Source organism: Botrytis cinerea, chromosome 8 (assembly GCF_000143535.2).
Source record: "Botrytis cinerea B05.10 chromosome 8, complete sequence".
Classification (NCBI taxonomy): Eukaryota; Fungi; Ascomycota; class Leotiomycetes; order Helotiales; family Sclerotiniaceae; genus Botrytis; species Botrytis cinerea.
In genome coordinates this window covers 1,513,465-1,531,315 of record NC_037317.1, presented here as the reverse complement: position 1 = coordinate 1,531,315, position 17,851 = coordinate 1,513,465, and the positions used below count along the sequence as shown (strand labels likewise).

The 17,851-nt window shown below is 44.5% G+C and overlaps 4 protein-coding genes across 9 annotated transcripts; 1 reads left to right on the top strand and 3 right to left on the bottom strand.

Moving 5' to 3' along the window:
* Positions 1–137: 137 nt before the first annotated feature.
* On the bottom strand, positions 138–5,353 carry BCIN_08g03960 (hypothetical protein). Of its 4 annotated transcripts, none has more exons than XM_024694613.1 (5): positions 3,592–5,353; positions 3,465–3,527; positions 3,327–3,411; positions 2,799–3,272; positions 138–2,725 (listed from the first exon to the last, which is right to left on the bottom strand). In XM_024694613.1, the coding sequence occupies exons 1-5, from the start codon at positions 3,766–3,768 to the stop codon at positions 2,478–2,480; spliced, it is 1,047 nt and encodes a 348-aa protein (XP_024550402.1). In that variant the 5' UTR covers positions 3,769–5,353; the 3' UTR covers positions 138–2,477. The 4 variants fall into 4 exon arrangements, with proteins under 4 accessions (XP_024550402.1, XP_024550403.1, XP_024550404.1 ...); XM_024694614.1 differs by having other exon boundaries at positions 138–2,713; XM_024694611.1 differs by having other exon boundaries at positions 2,799–3,411.
* Positions 5,354–6,289: 936 nt separating this feature from the next.
* Bcrad30 lies at positions 6,290–9,620 on the bottom strand. 3 transcript variants are annotated; one of them, XM_024694609.1, is made up of 3 exons: positions 9,505–9,620; positions 9,012–9,343; positions 6,290–8,935 (listed from the first exon to the last, which is right to left on the bottom strand). In XM_024694609.1, exons 2-3 carry the CDS (start codon positions 9,233–9,235, stop codon positions 7,153–7,155), a joined length of 2,007 nt encoding a protein of 668 aa, XP_024550399.1. In that variant the 5' UTR covers positions 9,236–9,343; positions 9,505–9,620; the 3' UTR covers positions 6,290–7,152. The 3 variants fall into 3 exon arrangements, with proteins under 3 accessions (XP_024550399.1, XP_024550400.1, XP_001553991.1); XM_024694610.1 differs by having other exon boundaries at positions 8,992–9,620; XM_001553941.2 differs by having other exon boundaries at positions 9,012–9,620.
* A 41-nt stretch (positions 9,621–9,661) lies between these two features.
* BCIN_08g03940 (hypothetical protein) lies at positions 9,662–11,024 on the top strand. The gene is made up of 3 exons (XM_001553940.2): positions 9,662–9,995; positions 10,495–10,583; positions 10,642–11,024. Exons 1-3 carry the CDS (start codon positions 9,867–9,869, stop codon positions 10,685–10,687), a joined length of 264 nt encoding a protein of 87 aa, XP_001553990.1. The 5' UTR covers positions 9,662–9,866; the 3' UTR covers positions 10,688–11,024.
* A 2,554-nt stretch (positions 11,025–13,578) lies between these two features.
* Bcpfa5 lies at positions 13,579–16,082 on the bottom strand. Its single transcript, XM_024694608.1, has 5 exons — positions 15,629–16,082; positions 15,159–15,570; positions 14,984–15,110; positions 14,820–14,860; positions 13,579–14,770 (listed from the first exon to the last, which is right to left on the bottom strand). The coding sequence occupies exons 1-5, from the start codon at positions 15,750–15,752 to the stop codon at positions 13,852–13,854; spliced, it is 1,623 nt and encodes a 540-aa protein (XP_024550398.1). The 5' UTR covers positions 15,753–16,082; the 3' UTR covers positions 13,579–13,851.
* Between the last annotated feature and the right edge of the window lie 1,769 nt (positions 16,083–17,851).

Below are 17,851 nucleotides of genomic sequence, written 5' to 3'. Positions count from 1 at the left end.
TAGGTAAGCCTCGGTACGATAACTTGCCCCAGATATCAACTTTTAGGCTTTCCCATACCTACTGTAAAGATACGCATTCAACAAATCCAGAGCGTTCACATTTCAAGACGATTCGTTCAACAACCTTCAATATCATCTGGATATAATTTTGATTTGTAAAGACATTCTCAAAATGGATAAGGTTCACAATTGGCATTTAGAAGAGATTAACATCTTAGACATATCAACATCCCAAACGTCTACCTACAATCATCGATATGCCCCTTTATTGCTGCCGTCAGGCATAGTATGCGTATGGTAAATCACCATTTCACAAGCTCTACATTGCCTAGAGCCAAGAGCCATAACATCAGTTGATTTAGATTTATGCAATTCGAATCTAGTCTTCCAGAGGGTCTTTCATTCTTTTCCTAAATATTGCACAAAGCTGCAGTTTCGACCGTCATTTATCTCATTGCACACCGTCCATTTGTCTACCATCACAGCACCATAGCGAACAGAAATCCAAATAAACATGAAACGAAAACTAGTAATTAAAAAGCCATGAGCACCGATGGCGTAACAATATCTAAACTTATGCCACCTATGCCATTTTGCGAGATGATCCAAATGATTATATGTGCCAATGACCACACCATGCCACCGACCAACTGACCAACCTGACCGCCATGCGTATTATGTTTCCTCACAACCCAACTGGAAACGAATATGAAGTCCTTAAAACCTCCACAAAACTAGAATGAAACCAATCTCAATCGTACAACTCAGGCCCGCCAGCACGTGAGCCGAGTATCAGAAGAATGAAATAACAGACTATTGCCACCCTGAATTATTGAAATCTCTTGAAGCCAAACCACCTTTCCGAAGGTTCCCAGTTTTGACACGCAATCTCCTATTGCTGCCGCAAGTCAATGAAGACGATAGATTAGATGTGCGATTCGGTCGTTTTGCCCCGTGGTTGGATTGTCCGTCCTCAGAAAAAATGGCTAACAGCTGCTAGTAAATGACCACGGTATTGAACATCCAGCGTATATATGTTTTACAAAAGCTGGATGATGATCAAGTCTGCTATCCTGGATTTGAAGCCATGCAAAAAACTGTCGAAAGTGCTGAGATCAGGCGAGATATGGCAAAATACTGCAAGGTTTAGATAATCCTCGGGAGTATTCGGTGACCAATTTGGATGGATTATGTGTCTCTCTTCAAGGTCACTTGGAGATGGATCCTGAGTTGAGACGTCGAGTTCAAGCCACGGATATGCTTGCAATGCGTCGATTTCCGAGGCCCTTTCATAATGTTGCTTAGATGTTTTGATATTTGTGTGAGCTACACTCCCTATTACTCGGGACTGTGTCAAAGCGGCGCACAACAACCTTCTGTAACCCATGGAAAGGTCAGATGTTCCGGTCTTACGGCACGCGATGAGATTCATATGGACAAGGCGACGAAAAGAGATTTGATCGAGCTGATTGGTCCTTGATACACACCTGAATCGAATAAACGCAACGGAGGGAATATCGAAAGATAGCACGTCCAATGGCTTGAACTTCTGAGATCCAAGAGACGGTAGTCCGTAAGGGTAGTAATCCAGGTCCAAATAAAAAGAAGGCCAATCCAGAAAGAGGTCCCAAAACCGGATGGTTTCACTATACCTGTGCTGTGAATCCATGCTTGAAAGTCAGTGATGAAAATCCATGGTCGGGTCTTGACCACAAGGGAATCCATGAAATGAAGTGGATGGGCATTGTTTTGAAGTGTTGAAATTATCCTTTGAGTGGCTGCTGTCGATGTATATACAAACTCCTCTACAATGCTGCCTGAACCCAGACCTGAATGCTCCAACGAGTATTAAGATACTAACCAAATCACGAAACGTGGTATGGAGGAAACCCCAGCCGGCGAGGCTTCCGGAATTTGGGTCCAAGACAGCAAGTATGAGGGATGGTATCCTAAGATAATCCAGAAACTTTCAAGAAAACGTAAACTCATAATGCGCACCAACGGCCTGTGCGTGTGCAAAAACTGATGCAACTGACAGATAAAAAATGCAAGAAGGCAAAAACACATCCATTATCCTCATTTGGTCCTTCGAAGCTCATTAAGCCTGGGATAAATGCTCTGCACATGCAAAGTTCATGATAAAATATCCGCGGTAATTCTCCGATAATACATTCCGTATTCGGTCCAGTTGGTAGTAGTCTAGCGATGGGTATGATAAAAAATCCTGGTAATATAAAGACCATACCTCGATTTCCAAGATGCAATACCTATTGCATTCTTGGCTTTTTATTAAGATTCCGATGAAGTGAAGTCGTAAAGTACCCATAGTCTCGTCTGGATCCATAATATAGGAGATTCCTTTGATTGGTCCAGTGTTCCAGTAAATCCAGGGAATAAAGCAATGAAAAAAACGCCAGGACATGATAAAAGTCCGAGGAAACAGTATCGCACAAATCAATTACGTCCCAGAGAGAAGATCAATTCCTGCGGCGCTGGTGATGTCTGTCACGGTCATCCCTACTGTCCCGGTCACGCGGCCTTTGAGATGAAGAAGTGGCGGTGCCACTTCGTCCAGATGGCATTGGCTGAGAGTATGATACAGGTTCCTGGTATGATGAGCCTGGTTCAGTATATCCGGCATCTTGCATCTGGTAATCTGAACTTTCCGGGTACGCTCTGTTGTCGTATATCTCCGGTGTGGATTCATAATTGCCTGATGGAGCAGCTAAATTGTTAGATTACGTTCGTTTGCGAGAATAAAAACAATTAAGAAAATGGATGCACTTGGGCGTACGCACCACGACTACTATAGTAGGGATCTGTTGGTGCATGGGCGGCATATGCTGGAGTTGATGCAGGTGGTCCAGATTGAGAGTAGTACTGCGCTGCAGGTGCTTGGTAGGATGTACTAGGTGGATATTGAGTCCTAGGAGTTGACTGAGGAACAGATCCGCCGCGGCCAGCGGGTGGTTCAGCAACAGAATAATTGGATCCGTGGATATAAGTCCTGGAGTCATGAGGGTATCCTTGGGTAGAAGGAGCATACGGTTGTGATGATGGCTGGGTGTAGCCATCATTCTGGTAACTTGTGGGCTGACTGTAACCCGCCGAGTAACCCTGGCCACTTGGTTGATATGATTGGGAACTGGGCACAGCAGCCGATGGTGAATTATACATCCCTTGTTGTGCAGCAGGTCGAGGCTGTGTTGCATCCATTCTATCCATTCGAGCAATAGATTGATCGAGTGCATTTGAGCTTCTGTAGTCCACTACTATAGGGGTGTTAGATTTTCGAACCATCTCGTTCGAATCCCTTAAAGAGATACCGTTTGTAGGGTATTGTGCATTAGATCTAGCAAGTCTCTCAGCTCGCCAGTCTGCAGACGCCTGCTTTAAATCAAATATCATTGCCTACACCCAGAATTCATCAGCGACATCACTCAATCGATATAACGCGACATTACATTTGTAAGATTCCTGTAAGCTGTGATCACGTAGACAGGCTTAAGTTGTTTCGTTCTCGGGTCCTGTAGGTGAAGATATTAGTTTTCCATCGAGGATTCAAGTCTGAAAATTTTGCAGGCGACTTACTTCCACGTCACCCGGTTTGACGAGAGCATCGTTACCAAGATACCGGCAGATATCGGCCGTGATAACTTCTCTGTCGATACCTTCAGCGTCAATAACAAACTGGCCTGTTCTGGCAACAGGTGCTGGCTGCGGTTGCGAGCGCGAAGCTCTGCTATCTCTATCGTCACGTCGCGACATGATGATAATCCAGGAAAGAGTTGGTGGGAAGAGAAAGAGAAGGACCAGAAGTGAGGATTTTGGAATGCAAATCACACACAAGTCAGCCTAGGGGATAAATGTGGTAGCACACAAAATAACCGGTGACAAATTGGAGAGTCAGAAAACGGGCTAGAAGAAAATCCTGTTTGGAGAAGTGGGAAACTTTCTCAATGTCCGGGAGGGGGTATGAACGGGAGCCTCGAGAAGAAGTAATCCTGTGGAAGTAAGAGAAGGGATCGGTTGGTCCTGAGTAACTTTTGGAGTCTGGAAAGCGTGTGGGAAGAGGGTGTGAGACTTGAAAAGGTCCTATCCAATCCCAGAGAGTGGTAACGCAGAAGACGTGGAAGCTGGTATAACGATGTCGTGTAATGTGAAGTTGTGCTCCAGGAAGAGGCAACTAAACAATTTAATCTTCTAGACGAATGGTGACTGGGATGTTTTCTCTGAGCTGGCGATCTGTCTGTTCCCCTGGTGATTCTTTCTTTCGATGGACGTTTTGACTCTTAAAGACTCACTCACTTCACTCCAAGGAAGAATTGATTTTTTAGATAAGACGGTGAGTGAGAGGAAGAGTGGGAGAAAGTGGCGAAAGCGAAGGAAGGCTGGGTTTACGAGGGGTGGTGTGTGTCGAGTGTGTGTCTTTTTTCACCCCCCTGTCGCCTGCAACTATAGCTGAGTGTCCGTTTAGGAATGGTGCAGTTACAATGGTTTGAAACTGGCCGCTTTTATATATCGTGCAACGCCCAACCAGTCAAGAGCATTAACTATTGATAAGAGTGCGTGGAATTTGGGAAGAGTGGTGACGGGATTATGCTTATTATTGTGTTTGGAGAGGAAGATCTTTCTCGATCGATTGTTTAATGAATTTGACTGGATCTGGCTTGATCTGACATTCAGGAAAATGACCGAACTTTCTTTTTGCTGAGGAGGGAGAGACGACAAAAGAAGGGGAAGCAGCGCAGGAGGGGTCTCTTCTCTTTCCTTTCGTCTTAGATTATCCAAGGTAATTAATATATTGCTGGCTATGGAATGCAGTCACAATGCCAAATTCCTGTTCTTGTAGTCAAGCACTGTGGACGGGATATGACGAATAGCAAGCGCAATGCAAAACCAAATGTGGGCAGCGTGATCGAGCCGGCCCTGTTTTCTTGCTCCTCCGAGGCACTTTCGCACGAGAGTGTCTAAAGGAAGGATGACTGGAATATGGGATGGGTCGACAAGTGTGGCGTAAGGTTGGATATGGCAAGGTGGAAGATAGCGACGGCACCGAAGGGGTTTCAAAGAGGGGCAGCAGCAACAACGGCGGTGGCAACTCAAGGGAGGTATATAGGTAGATAGATAGGTTCATGTACCTAGCTATGTACGGATATGGAGACAGATAGAGATAGAGATAGAGATAGATATGCCTCGTTATAGCTAGGCGTGGGAAGAAGTTTCAATAGTAAACCAATTAAAAATTAGATTTTCGTGTTGCGGGTTCAAAGTTTTATATCTTCATGTCAGGAGTATAGTGAAAAATGTCGACATGATTCATTAAAAAAAACTCTAACCAAAACCTTCTTTCTGGTAAGGGCATCTTTGGGTATACTTATTAGAAAACGTCCATCAAACAAATTGGTATCTCGCCCTACCATCCGCTCATCAATCCATCAACCCATCATCATCTCCCATCTTCTCAAGCCTGAACTATTGGATCTATCCAGGGTTCAAAAGCCAGTCTATCACAGTGCCGTTCCATGATGATTCGGTCCTACGACCAACGACCCAATGTAAATTCTGGGTTCTGGGGAATATAGACTCGCCGACTTTGCCAGAAAGTGGAACTCCTTTCCTTGCTACTACAGCGGGAAAGGAAGGAAATGGATGGCACAATGGGTGTGTAAAGTGATCGAAGATGACGCGTGAATACATCAGAGGAGAATACCCAACCTGTAATGAGCGACGCCGAGGGTCCCTTTGACCAATTCTTCGTTTATTGCAATCAAAGTGTGTGGTCGAATCGGTGTCAGAGCCCTTTCCACCTACCTTGACCTTACATGAATATGCTATGCTATGCGATGCCCTGTGCTATACTTACTACCCACACATGTTGTGCGCAGGATTCTACCTGTCAGATCACATTAACATCTCAATCTGCTAGACCGAGGAACCCATTGTGGAGATGAGATTGGACGCCCAATGCCGACGCTCGAATTGCACGCCAGAAACACTCAAGGCTTGAATGTTCTGCGAAGAACGAGCAGGAGCAGGAGCTGGAGCAGGAGCAGGAACAGAAACTGGCGCTGGCGATGGTGATGGTGATGGTGATGGTGAATGAGATCTCAAAAAGCAAAGGGCAGCCAGCGATTCCTGCAGTTTTGCTGGCAAGGTTTGTGATCTTGGTGGTTTGGGTGGTCTGTGATTTTTTTGTGGCGCGAATTCAATCGGGTTGGGTATTGATGCATCCCAGCCTAACGCAAGCAAAATGCTGCCTAACCCATATAAAGTTCAATTTCACAGGTTCACAATCGTTCAGAGTTAATTTTCATTTGTCTTTCGAGAAGCCATCATGATACTTTTATACATGGATTAATTTAAGGCACATTGACAACAAATCCATGCGACTGGCGTTTGTAGATTGTCTAGAGTCACTACAGGCCGACCGATAATCCGATAATTTTTATTCTTTTACTTCCTCTCACCACCACGAGGCTCTGGATCTCTTTGCGTCTTACTGTATATGTACAGTAGTTGATGATGTACTCTGCCGATCAGGATATCTGACGAGAGACGAACGACTCAAATTTGGTAGGGCTAACGGCATGTCTCTCATCTCATCCAGATAGGCGTGCTTTGTGTGGGTGAGACATTATCTATTGTTCTTGATGCCTCCAATATTGCGCATGACCGTCCTGAAGATCCAAGTACGAGTGTTGCTTGTAAAATCTGACAGCCTGGATCCATGGCAAACCTGCTTATCATTTGTGAGGCCATACTATGGCCGGGTGGCCGGCTCCAGCTGAACCTCTAGAAGGAATACTATCGCAGTAATGGTCGTTATTGCATTACTCGTAGCTTCAGAAAGATCACATTCTACGAATTCGTTGTCCAATGGAGCTCATACCGCAAAATCGTGCTTGTACATCCGGACATCACGTTGCATCCAACATGTGCGATCCCGGTGAGCACATGGTTCCAGTTGCACAGTATACCGGAGCATAGTTCGAGCATGAATTGGCCGCCCTCTGGAAGGAACCATAGGGCTCTGTCCATCAGCACGAGTGGTAAAATCTCGGCGCATTCACCTACAAGTCAAAGGTATCGTGTGGCACTTCAGGATATGGTGAAAATGCTGTCGGAGAGAGTTGTTTCATCTGTTTTTCATTATCCAAATGTCAACTTGCTTTGACCCTTTTCTGGTCGGCTACCACGTCCGTTGCCTCGTTTCTTCGATGCCACACCCCTTTTGCTGGCGGAGGAAGGAGTAGGAGCTGGCGGTGTACGCCTTGAACGATCCTCATCATGAAGATCTTTAGCGAAATGCCAATCTTGATGACTCTGAAATGCCTCTGCACAATCCAGCGCCTGATTGCAACGGGTGCATAGAAATTCCGTAATTTGTGATTGTTTTGGGGCAGAGGGATTGGCTGGTATTTCTGGGCTTCTGGCCGCCTCATTCTCTTGTGGTAAACGTGCAGCCTTGAAATCCATTTTGGGAAGCGAATGCCCCTTTTCCTCATATACGATGCCTGGCCCGGCTAAACTCTGCTCACCGCCAAAATCATCATCGTGCTCTTCGACGCTATCTGTTTTGACGAAGAATTTCTGGATTCCTGCATCAAGTACACGGCGTCTCTTTTCAGGTCTCTCCGCAGATACGTTCGGGGCTCGCGGAGCTGGATTGTTTAGAGCCCTGGCTACATCACCTTTGACCAAAAACGCCCCGATACCCATGTTACCAGTGGGCACTCCATCCTCAAACCCGCCGACACTTAAACTCAAATTAGAACAAGGCCAAACCCTCCCATCAAGCATGATTTGATTCAGAAGTGTCTTGGCAAGTTCAAAAAGGAGTATTTCATCCATCTGCTTTCCTTGCGGAATAGGCGCTTGTCGAGATTTGCTTTGGGCTCCATGTCTATGGTGCAAATTGATCGTCTTGGGCCTTCTCTTGTTCTCTAGAACCCCCTCCTCCACTAATCGGGATTGTATATCCGCCGCAAAAATGCGGAGCCATCTGTTAGCCTGTTCGGGTGTGTTAATGCTAGGTCGAAACGATTTTGCAGATAACATCGACTTTATCTGAGTTCGTGAATTGACATCACTGACATCAATTCCACGAATGACGTTGTAGACCCACGTCCCAGTCTCTTCTCCTAATTTTTGCTTCAATTGCTCCACGGGAACAAGCAACAGATCATTGACCATATCTGTATTAAATAGCTTGACCACTTCCTCACCTGTCTTGCCTCCCAAATTTCTAATTTTAGTAAACTTGAAGCCTGATAAAAATTGCTGAATTGCCCGATTCCGGATAACCGTTTGTTGATTTGGCTTCTTATGCGCGGAACCCAATTTAGAAAGCATTTTGTTTTGGGCAACGCCGGCCGAACAAGTATATTTGAGTTTCTCACGTATTGCGGCCCGAACTGTGCGTACGATTTCAGAACCAATCAGCATTGCTATATCATCCCAATCAGGGTCATCAGTTTCCGCTTCATTCTTATCTAGATCCACGAGTGCATCGGCTTTCCAGTCGAGAAAAGTCGTGGGGGGTAGCGGCAGTTGTTCTGTCAAATCATCATAAGGAGCAGGACCCTTCAACTCAGGATATCTCTCCAAAAGCGTCGCATGGATTTGGGCAGATAGATCCATGAAAACCTCATCTACACTAGCTTTCTCAACTCTCTGCAAATGTTTTGGTAGACAATCTTTTATACACGCCAATATCCGTTTTGATTCGAGTCTGTAAGGATCGAGAGAGACTTTATGTGTAGCAATATTCTTAAAAGCATCGTTGTGATAAGCCCATTTTTCGTCGCCTTCGCGCCAAGTTGCAACATGTTGACATATGAGATCTGGACATAGCTTCTTCGCTTCTGTAATAGTTATATGACGGTTGAGACCAAATGCCCTGGCTGGATAATTGATAGCTATGAGACCTTGCCTATGTTCAATCCACGTATTAGCTTCAGCAGACCCTCGAGAAGCATGATGGCCAACCATTGAGGAAGAATCCTCACCATTGTTGCACAGCTAATGGCTTGTCCTCCTCAATTCCTAATCTTACCATCTCAACCTGCGCATAGAATGCGTCAAGGTCGAGATGCGCGATCACCCTCAGAGGGCATGACGTAGCAGAAAGAGCCAACTGTGCGAGGTGTCTATACGTAAACCGACTCTTCTTGCGACGCGACGGCGAGGCCTGAAGAGGGGACGATTGCATAAAAGGTTGCGGGGAAGACATGACTCTGGGGTTTCGCTCGAGAGATATGATTTTGACGTAGTAGATTCGCTATTCCGTGGCCATAATTTGTATATGCGACCATTGAAGCACTGGAAAGATATTCTGAGCCTGAGAAATTAGACTTGATGTCGTAAAGCAATTGCGTAGTGTTCCTCTCATTTTGAAATGGTCGAATCGAGAGTTGAACATTAGAGTGGAATGAAGGGTATTTGTTGGTAATCTCACACGTCTGCCACCAGGATAGATAGTGAAATAGCTTCCAGTCTTACCTTTGGATAAAAGTACTTGTTGTTGGAGCAATCCAGCATCCAGTTCAACCGTTGATTGAAGAGGTTGATGAATGGTATAGACCTGGTGGACGCGTTAACGTGTATTTTCCATTTTCTTTGTAATGGGAGACGTGATTGCGCGATGTGCCGCGTTTTCGAACTACTCCGTGCTGATGTCATGACTCTGTAGTGGAGTAGAGTACCTAGCCACCTAGCTCATGATATTGTGCCTCACGAGCTCACACATATGATATATATTCGTTATGGTACATTTCGTAACTATATCTCCCTATTTATTTTAACCTATTTACTTTGATCTAATTCATCTAATTTTCAACTGCATTCAATAATTCGAATTAGCCATGTCTTTTCTACGAAATCCCGCAGCTCTTTTTGCTCTAAATCTCACTACTTTGGTAGGTGTTGTGGGAAGCACCTACAACTTAAGATCGCATATGGTGGAGCTCTCGGAGGATCATGAAGCAAGAATGGTGCGTGGGAAACTTTTATATCTTTTGGGTTGATAATGGCATGGCATCTAGGGAATGTTGGTTGCTCAAGGCTACTGTCGCAGCATCACAGTATCACACTGGAGGATACCCATCACCCGGTACAGGGGATTGTCTATAGTTGGCACAATCTCCGTTTATCAGGTCAACTATCAGTCTAGCATTCATATACAAACAAGGTTCATGATTTTCAATGTAACCATGCGGTTGTACCTTCCTTGACAGTCTATATTTGCAGCTGAATCCGGCCTCTTACATCAACGGCCATGCTGTTAATCTCGACTTGAAAGCTGTTTTCAAACGGGTTTTACAATTAGGAAATGATTAGCCTCCAACAGATCATCAGACGTTGGATGGACCCGTGAAGATACTGGTCAATTTGGGATCTTTATGCTTCCTCTTCCACCGAGCCATGCTCGTTGTCCCAGATTTTTGCGCTTCGAGCTGAGTAAACCTCACTGTGTTAACACATCTTTTGCAGGATGAGTTGGAAGGTACCTTGAGAGGACATATCGGACTTATTGAGGATGCTCTTGATAGATTAGAAGGGAAACCAAATGGAAACAAGATGTAAGACCAATCAAGATATCATTTAAAAGAATTGCAATGTTGACATGGTTCTCTGAAGGGAACAATATTATGGAAAAAGAGCTAGGGATGAGAAGAAAACGTAATTAGCCGGCAGATGAAATCTGATCTCAGCATTTCCAATTTAAGAGGACATAAATCAGATTTCAGATCTGTGATAGGTGTTCTTGGGGATGTTGCATCTTTTTCAGGACTAGACTGCTTGTAACGATGGCCGTTCGTGCAGTCTCCTCACGCATGCGAGCTTTTTGGGATGCTGATCGGTTAAAAGAACTTCACCCCTCGCACATGAGGCTCTTTTTGTATTGAGATGTGAAAATGAAAGAATTGGGCGAAGATACTGAGCTGAAAAATCAGCCAATTTGAGAGACGCTGTTACGATCTTTCACTCAGAACCTCAAGAATGCATGATGAATATTATAATTCTTGGTGTGGATGCCTACCCTATTATTCTAGCACCGGTGTCTGATCGGTTTGCTTTCCTGGCCGCCGGCTTTACCTTCAGTCTTGGGTCAAATGTTGATCTGACTGGTGTGACATGTACTAAGATTACCCGAGAGCAAGTGACCCTAATTGCTAGCTGCAGTTGTCATGCTCATTTTAGTCTTATCCAGCATCAGTTGTATATCTCATGGTACTCATCTATCAAAGTATTTGCGGCTCAAAGAGCGGCTCCTTGAGGATGGTGCGGCAAAAGGAAAGCAATGTTACTTCGTACGGATTGATTCTGCAGTCAGAATATGGATCTTCTGTCGAAATCCACGGAGTGGCATGATGTCACACAACAGACCAACAGATCAGATGTAAAATCCTTATTGCTCAGTTGGGATTCAACTCTGATGTACGCGAATGACACGAGGCTGTGAATATTATTAGATCTTTCCCCCAAACGCAATATTCCAAGGTTTGGTTAAAGTGTGAAGTGAGTTTGGACTCTTTGCTAGCAAATATCACCCAGTTACTACTCTCGTTTTTTCTCGCTTTCCTCCTCGTGCGGTGAGATATAGCCCCAACCGTTCAAATTCGGAATAAGTAATTCATCACAAGCCTCAGCACCGCAAATAAAAGCGCTGGGGCTAAGGATAAGCGTATGCATCACTACATACAACTCCCGGTTCTTTACTAGCCTTACCAGAATTTTCGGTCACAAAGACAGGTCGAAGGATTCATTGCTTTCTTGTAGGAGTTGGGAAGATACACACGTCAAGAAATAGAGACATGTCACCTCTCCTAAGATTTGCAGTAGTGATTTTTACTTCCCTTGAGCTATTCTTGTTGACTATGGTTCTAGGAATTGAAATCCAATTGACTACACCAGGGAGGCCAGTTGAACAGCTACCTTGCTAAAGCTCGTATTGTGACCGATCATTGAAGCGTGCCTAGGGGTTCCAGGATTCCGTGGATTCAAGGGCAGGCCATTTCGGATGTATGCCCGCAAGGGCAAGACTTTGGCACTCACTTGGCCATTAACCTCGTCAAATTCTCAAGTGCCCTACACTAGAGTCTTTTTAACTTTTTTCAACCATCTCGGATGCCCATTATTCACCGGCGGATCGATTGAGGAGCTTCCACGCACCTTCCAAAATGTTCTCCTTTACGTCCAAGGGCATTTAAGCAGATCTTCGGTGAAATACGACCTCGCGAGATGTGCCTTGTTCCAATGGAGCGGTTCCTGAAGGATTCCAGAAAGAGTGACGTTACACAAAAAGACCTTCATCGACGACAGATTTGCAGACTCTAAATGTGTCATTGCAACTTATGACAGAAACAACTTCTCCGTCGATGCCATCTACGCCACTTCCTAATAATCATCCGAGAGAAACTCTAATTCGAGTCGCCATGAACGACGAAGATATTGAGGGGCGCCGCGCCCATCGTTTAGATGCGATATTGGGACATCAGTCATAGGGGCGTCGGAAAGGTGAACAACTTTGATTTAGTCTGCGGAACGTCAATTTCTCGAAGTACTTAAACGTACTGCTTCCTCAAGACAATTCTAACCCGCATCACGATTACCTCAATATTCAAAGACAGAAACAAAACTCAGCGTTCTCACATTTCACCGACTTCTTCCACCGAAACACACTCCTCGTTCTTTCACCAAGAAAATTGAAACTTCCCAATAAAACAGTAATCAAAGAAAGCTCAAGGTATTCGAGTCTTCAAGCCGCTTTGATCGTTGGAATACTCGCTGATAGTTCAGATCCACAATGCCTACATATACTGCAACAAATAACCCGAGCCTGGAGGGATGGTGGTCATGCTGCGCATGCTCGCGAGAAATCGATTCCAACACATGGGGTTGGTACTGTCCCGATTGCTCGCATCCCTGCTGCACCTATTGTTCCGTTCCTCCACAACAGGCTTGGTATTAGACGCCGACTGTTATCGAATAATAGCTGAAAATTCGCATGGGACATGATCGATTGATGAGGGTACTATGGCACAGAGTTGGAAAGAGAGGGGGTGGTTAGCTACCGAGCGGTTTTCAAGAGTGATAAAATGGAATATTTGAGATCTTTTTTTGGTTGAACGGGGTGCATGGGTTGTTAGATTTGATTTTGAATGATAGGATGCTCGTTTCTGTCTTTGTTTGGTACTAAAAAGTTGTTGAGGTTGGTTATGGAGTTCGCGAGGTTGGTTGGCTCCGTGAATTATGGTTAGAGGAGTTATGTTTTATTTTCTTTCTTATGCCGTACCATATACCCAAGACCTTCGGTTAGTGATATCAGGAGTATTATCGTGTTTGAGTATCAATCTGTTGACTGGTATAACAGCACGGAAACTCCTCTTAAAAAACGAACCGTGATAACTGAACTCACATTACAATGCTCTATATCCCGTATAGGCTATCTCAAGATGAGGGATCAAATGGCCTATACTTTTAGCGCGTCTCTTGTCTCGTCACCTACGCGACTATTGTTCCTAGTGTTCCGAAGGTTAGCAGAACCAGCTAAGAGGTTGATGATCGGGATCATGATGCGTGAGGTTCTGGATTTCGAACACAATGAACTGAGAAGACTCCTAAGGGTGAGTGCTCGGAGAGCTTAAAGGTATCACTGTCTATTCCAATGCCTTTCTAAACTCGAATTAGATTAATTATTACATTTAGTGCTCCTATATACTGGCATCGTGATATACCTAACGCCAATTTCATATATTGCGAGTGCTGATTTTGTAGTACAGTTCGCTTCAAGCCAGGACGATTTCCATTAATTTGTAAATTTATTAAAAAAGGAGTGAACCCATATCATCTATGGCGTGAATTACGAGCACGGAGATCTCGCAGTTCTGTTTCATCTGTTTTTCGGCCCATCTCTTCATCATTTGGGCTAAAATGTCGCCCTGATTGACTCGGTTTGTCTTTCCTATGACGATTTGGCCTGGCCCGTTGACGATGTCCTTCAGGGCGTACCTCATTAGGTGGAATAAAGCAAACCGAGGCTCGAATACGATCTACAGATGGGCCAATCGAGAAATGACTTTCTGTGTTCTCGTGGTTGCAGCAAGGGCTTCTCTTCATGGGGAGAAACCAGTCAAGAAAATGTTCTCCCATGACAGTCTCCCAGTTTAATAGGGCGGATCCGAGATCCCAAGGATTATCGCCGGGGGTTAGTGTTTCGAGTATTGCAAAGGTACGCACAGCCCTTTGGTCTCTACTAAACCGCCAAATGTTTTCTGTCGGTTTCTGGAGCCCTCGAATTGCTGGTGCTTCAATATTTTGAGATGACGGAAATGTGTTTGATGAATTATCAGGGATGCCTGCTGTTGTTGATTCCGGAAGCTCATCTCTAGATTGAACGTTCCCGTTAGCTGGCTCGATTGTTGCATTGGTAGGTAAATTTGTGAGACCAGCCATTCGCCTTGCATCATTGACTGAGATTGGCTCGGACAAGCGATCGTGCCTGATAGTTTTCACATACGGGCGGTTTACCGGAATGCCGTCTAAAGGGGCCGGAATATCTAGCGGATATGTTATTTCGGAATAAGTTTGCGTCGAAGCGGCTGTTACATTTATTTCCGCTAGCCTCTGTGGAGAGGGCTTTAGTATTGCTAGTCGATGGATCTTTCCAAGCCTAGTAATGTCTTCGACTTGTGTCAAATTATTGATTGCGAGCCTCACGGATGTCAGGAACATCGTCCCAGTGAACAGGCCAAAAAATGCAGCGCTGAATTGTTGGTCAGTAATGAAGCGTATCACGAGGATCACTAGCTTACAGTGCAAGAACGGCAATGAAATGGTGATTAACAGACACGCCCTGGTTGACAAAATTAGTATATGTCAACAATGTTCTGGTTTCAAGCCCCCTGGTTTGATGAAGTGCAAAATTTTAATTGCATTTGAAAGATTGAGAAAATGAAAGTCCATGGGCCAAACATACTTGAGTGCTACGCTGTCGATGAACGTATACCGCCATCACTACAAGCACATTTATACAGAATAAAGAGGTGTATCCAACAAATTGAATAAAAAACTTGAAGTTGTTCTCGCCGATAGGCCCTCCTACCCTACACTTTGTTAGCCACAAAGAAGGAAAGCAACCACAGTGGACGTACCAAGGGCAAAAATGATCCATTTTGTATATACATCTTCCTACAACACTGCAGTGGTGCTGGCGATCCAATTTCCAAATGCAACACTCAGAACACCATTTAGGCTTCCCATCGTTCTCCACACAAAAGATGTCTTTTGTGTAGAATAATTCGAGTCCAGGAGAGTCCGGATCATTCTTGGATCCATCAAAATCCCCTGGAGTATATTCCCCTCCACCAATATCATCATTCGCTCGTTTCTTATTACGTTGAATCCCAGCAGCTCCGGCTCCAAGTGGTGCATAGGGAGGATCGAATGTCGTCAGATACACAACTCGGAAAAAGGACGAGGCCATGAGGACGAACAACAGAAAATATATTATCAGAATGGGCACTGCGGCGCTCTTACTTTTCTGTTTCACCAAGAGAAAATTTACTGGAAAGCAAGATGTTAGCAAGTCGTATTGAGTTGCTCATGTCATTCTTCCCCTTACCACAAAGAATGGCCACCATGACATACGTTACATAGCCAACCACGCCCGTAAGTGCGAAGGGCATAAAACGCGCAGTCCATATGTTCGCAACGCGCTTATTGCGTTCAATATCATTGTGCGACATGACAAAATGGTCGCTGGCACGAGTGCCAATAGTAAGAGTAATGTCCGGACCTGCAATGGCGATTCATTACAACAGATACTTGAGTATGTATACTGCTGAAGGTATTGTGACTAGTGATGTTGAATAAGCGTATACAAACATCTCTCTCGCGATAAGGTATGGGATATTGGAAAGTGGCGATGGATTGGAAACCTGTATAAGTGTAAGGTGTTTACGAATGCCGATTTACAAAATGATTCTGCGAAATGAGGTTTCTGTTTTCAAACATTGAGATTCGAGAGATTGGCGTTTGTGGTCTAAGATTAGAATGAACGATTGATCCACAGCACCGCAGCACACTTATTATTAATTACTTGTAATATCCACTACCGGTAAGCTTAATTTGAACCCGACGACACGTGAATAATTTCATTCACGCCCGTCAATATCCCTCGCGTTTGTAGACATATATTTTCTGCTCTCGACAAAATATACACAGAATCTATCAATTCAGTTCGAATCTCCCATTCAATCCTCCAGCCCTCCAGAAGGGACTTTGTCGTTGCGATATATTAAGCTATCGATAGATGCATGTGGATCCTACGTTGGTTGACAACATACATGTTGATCAAAGAGTGAGCGGGGTCTTCATTGCACAGAATCTCTAAATCCTACATGTCCCTTCAGTTCTTCCCATCCACAAAGTTACTCGAGAGACCTAAGAACACCTCCAAATCTTTCTTCTCGGCGAGCGAAGCCATGTGCATTCAACCTACTCTACCCTTGGTAGAACAATCGTCGCCTGACTACAACGGCTAGAGCTAAGCTGAAAACAAACAGCTATCCCTACACGTTGGCGGCAAATATCTTACCTTTAATTGAATCGGACGCCTTGGGCGACGGAAAGTTATACAGGTGTTGGATATCTACCCTTTCATGCATTTTGGTATCGCATCTGGGCATACTCTGGACTTCGACCCAGCTTCATTACTTATTGTTTAAGCATCTCTCGCGATGTAAGAAAGCTGGTCTTGGTCTTTCTCAGGCGACTTCCCTTCACACCCTTTTAAACCCAACACCTTGACTCTTTCAAATGATGAGGGTCACACTAACATGGGTGATCCATACTAGAAGGGAACGACAACATGCGCACCATTAGCGAACCTGCTCTCCCCTTTAGCCATATAATCATACAATCATAACAAGAAGGTCCAAAGCTCTTGAAGTATGAAGATGCCTCGAATGGAAATATGGTAGGCAACTTGATCAGAGGATGTTATGAGTCAAATGCGGCTCTTTTAAACCTCCATCACCAATTTGTGTGTAGCTGGAGTACGTAAATTCATTTCATAACCGAATCTGATTGTCTATATTAGACAGTGAGACTCCCTCGTTTTTTATTTCATAAATGCGTGAACCTACTGGAGCTTCATTTCTAGAATGAGAAGATTCTGAAACTTCCAAATTTCACTGGAACCTGTGGTATTCTGAAGGGATGGCCTGCGCTATCAAATACAAACAACCATTATCATTTGTGCCTAACTATTCTACTCTATCAAAAGAATTATACGGCCTTACTAACTGTCCATAGGCCACTCAACGATACCAAATCTACTTCCTTTCAATGGTCTGATAGCAAATAGAACGTTCTTTAGCCCAACAGATCTGGACTCGGTTGTTCTACTGATGCTCTGGTTGGCTATACTATGCCCCAGATCAGACCTCATCCCCCAGAACACATTTCGATGCAATCCTACTGAGCGTTTTTGGCATAGTAGTCACCAAGAACTTATCAAGCTCTGAAAGCATTATCGATCAAGGCAATTTTTGAATCATGTTACAATTCAGGAGGTTGGAACTCTACTGGAGCGTGACCGAACGAGACGAAACTATACTGTCTATTCGTACAATGACTTGAGTCTTGTCGTGGGGCCTTGTGCACTTGGAGGGTTCGTCGAACTCAGCTTCACTTGACTTAAGACCTCGTTCGTCCTCCACACTAAAAGATATCTCATGGGCCATGATAAAGTTACAACCAATTCTACACTCTCGATTTATTCATATCGAAATGGAACGACCTCAGCAACTTCAGAACCTTTACTTCTGGATTCAAATCATTT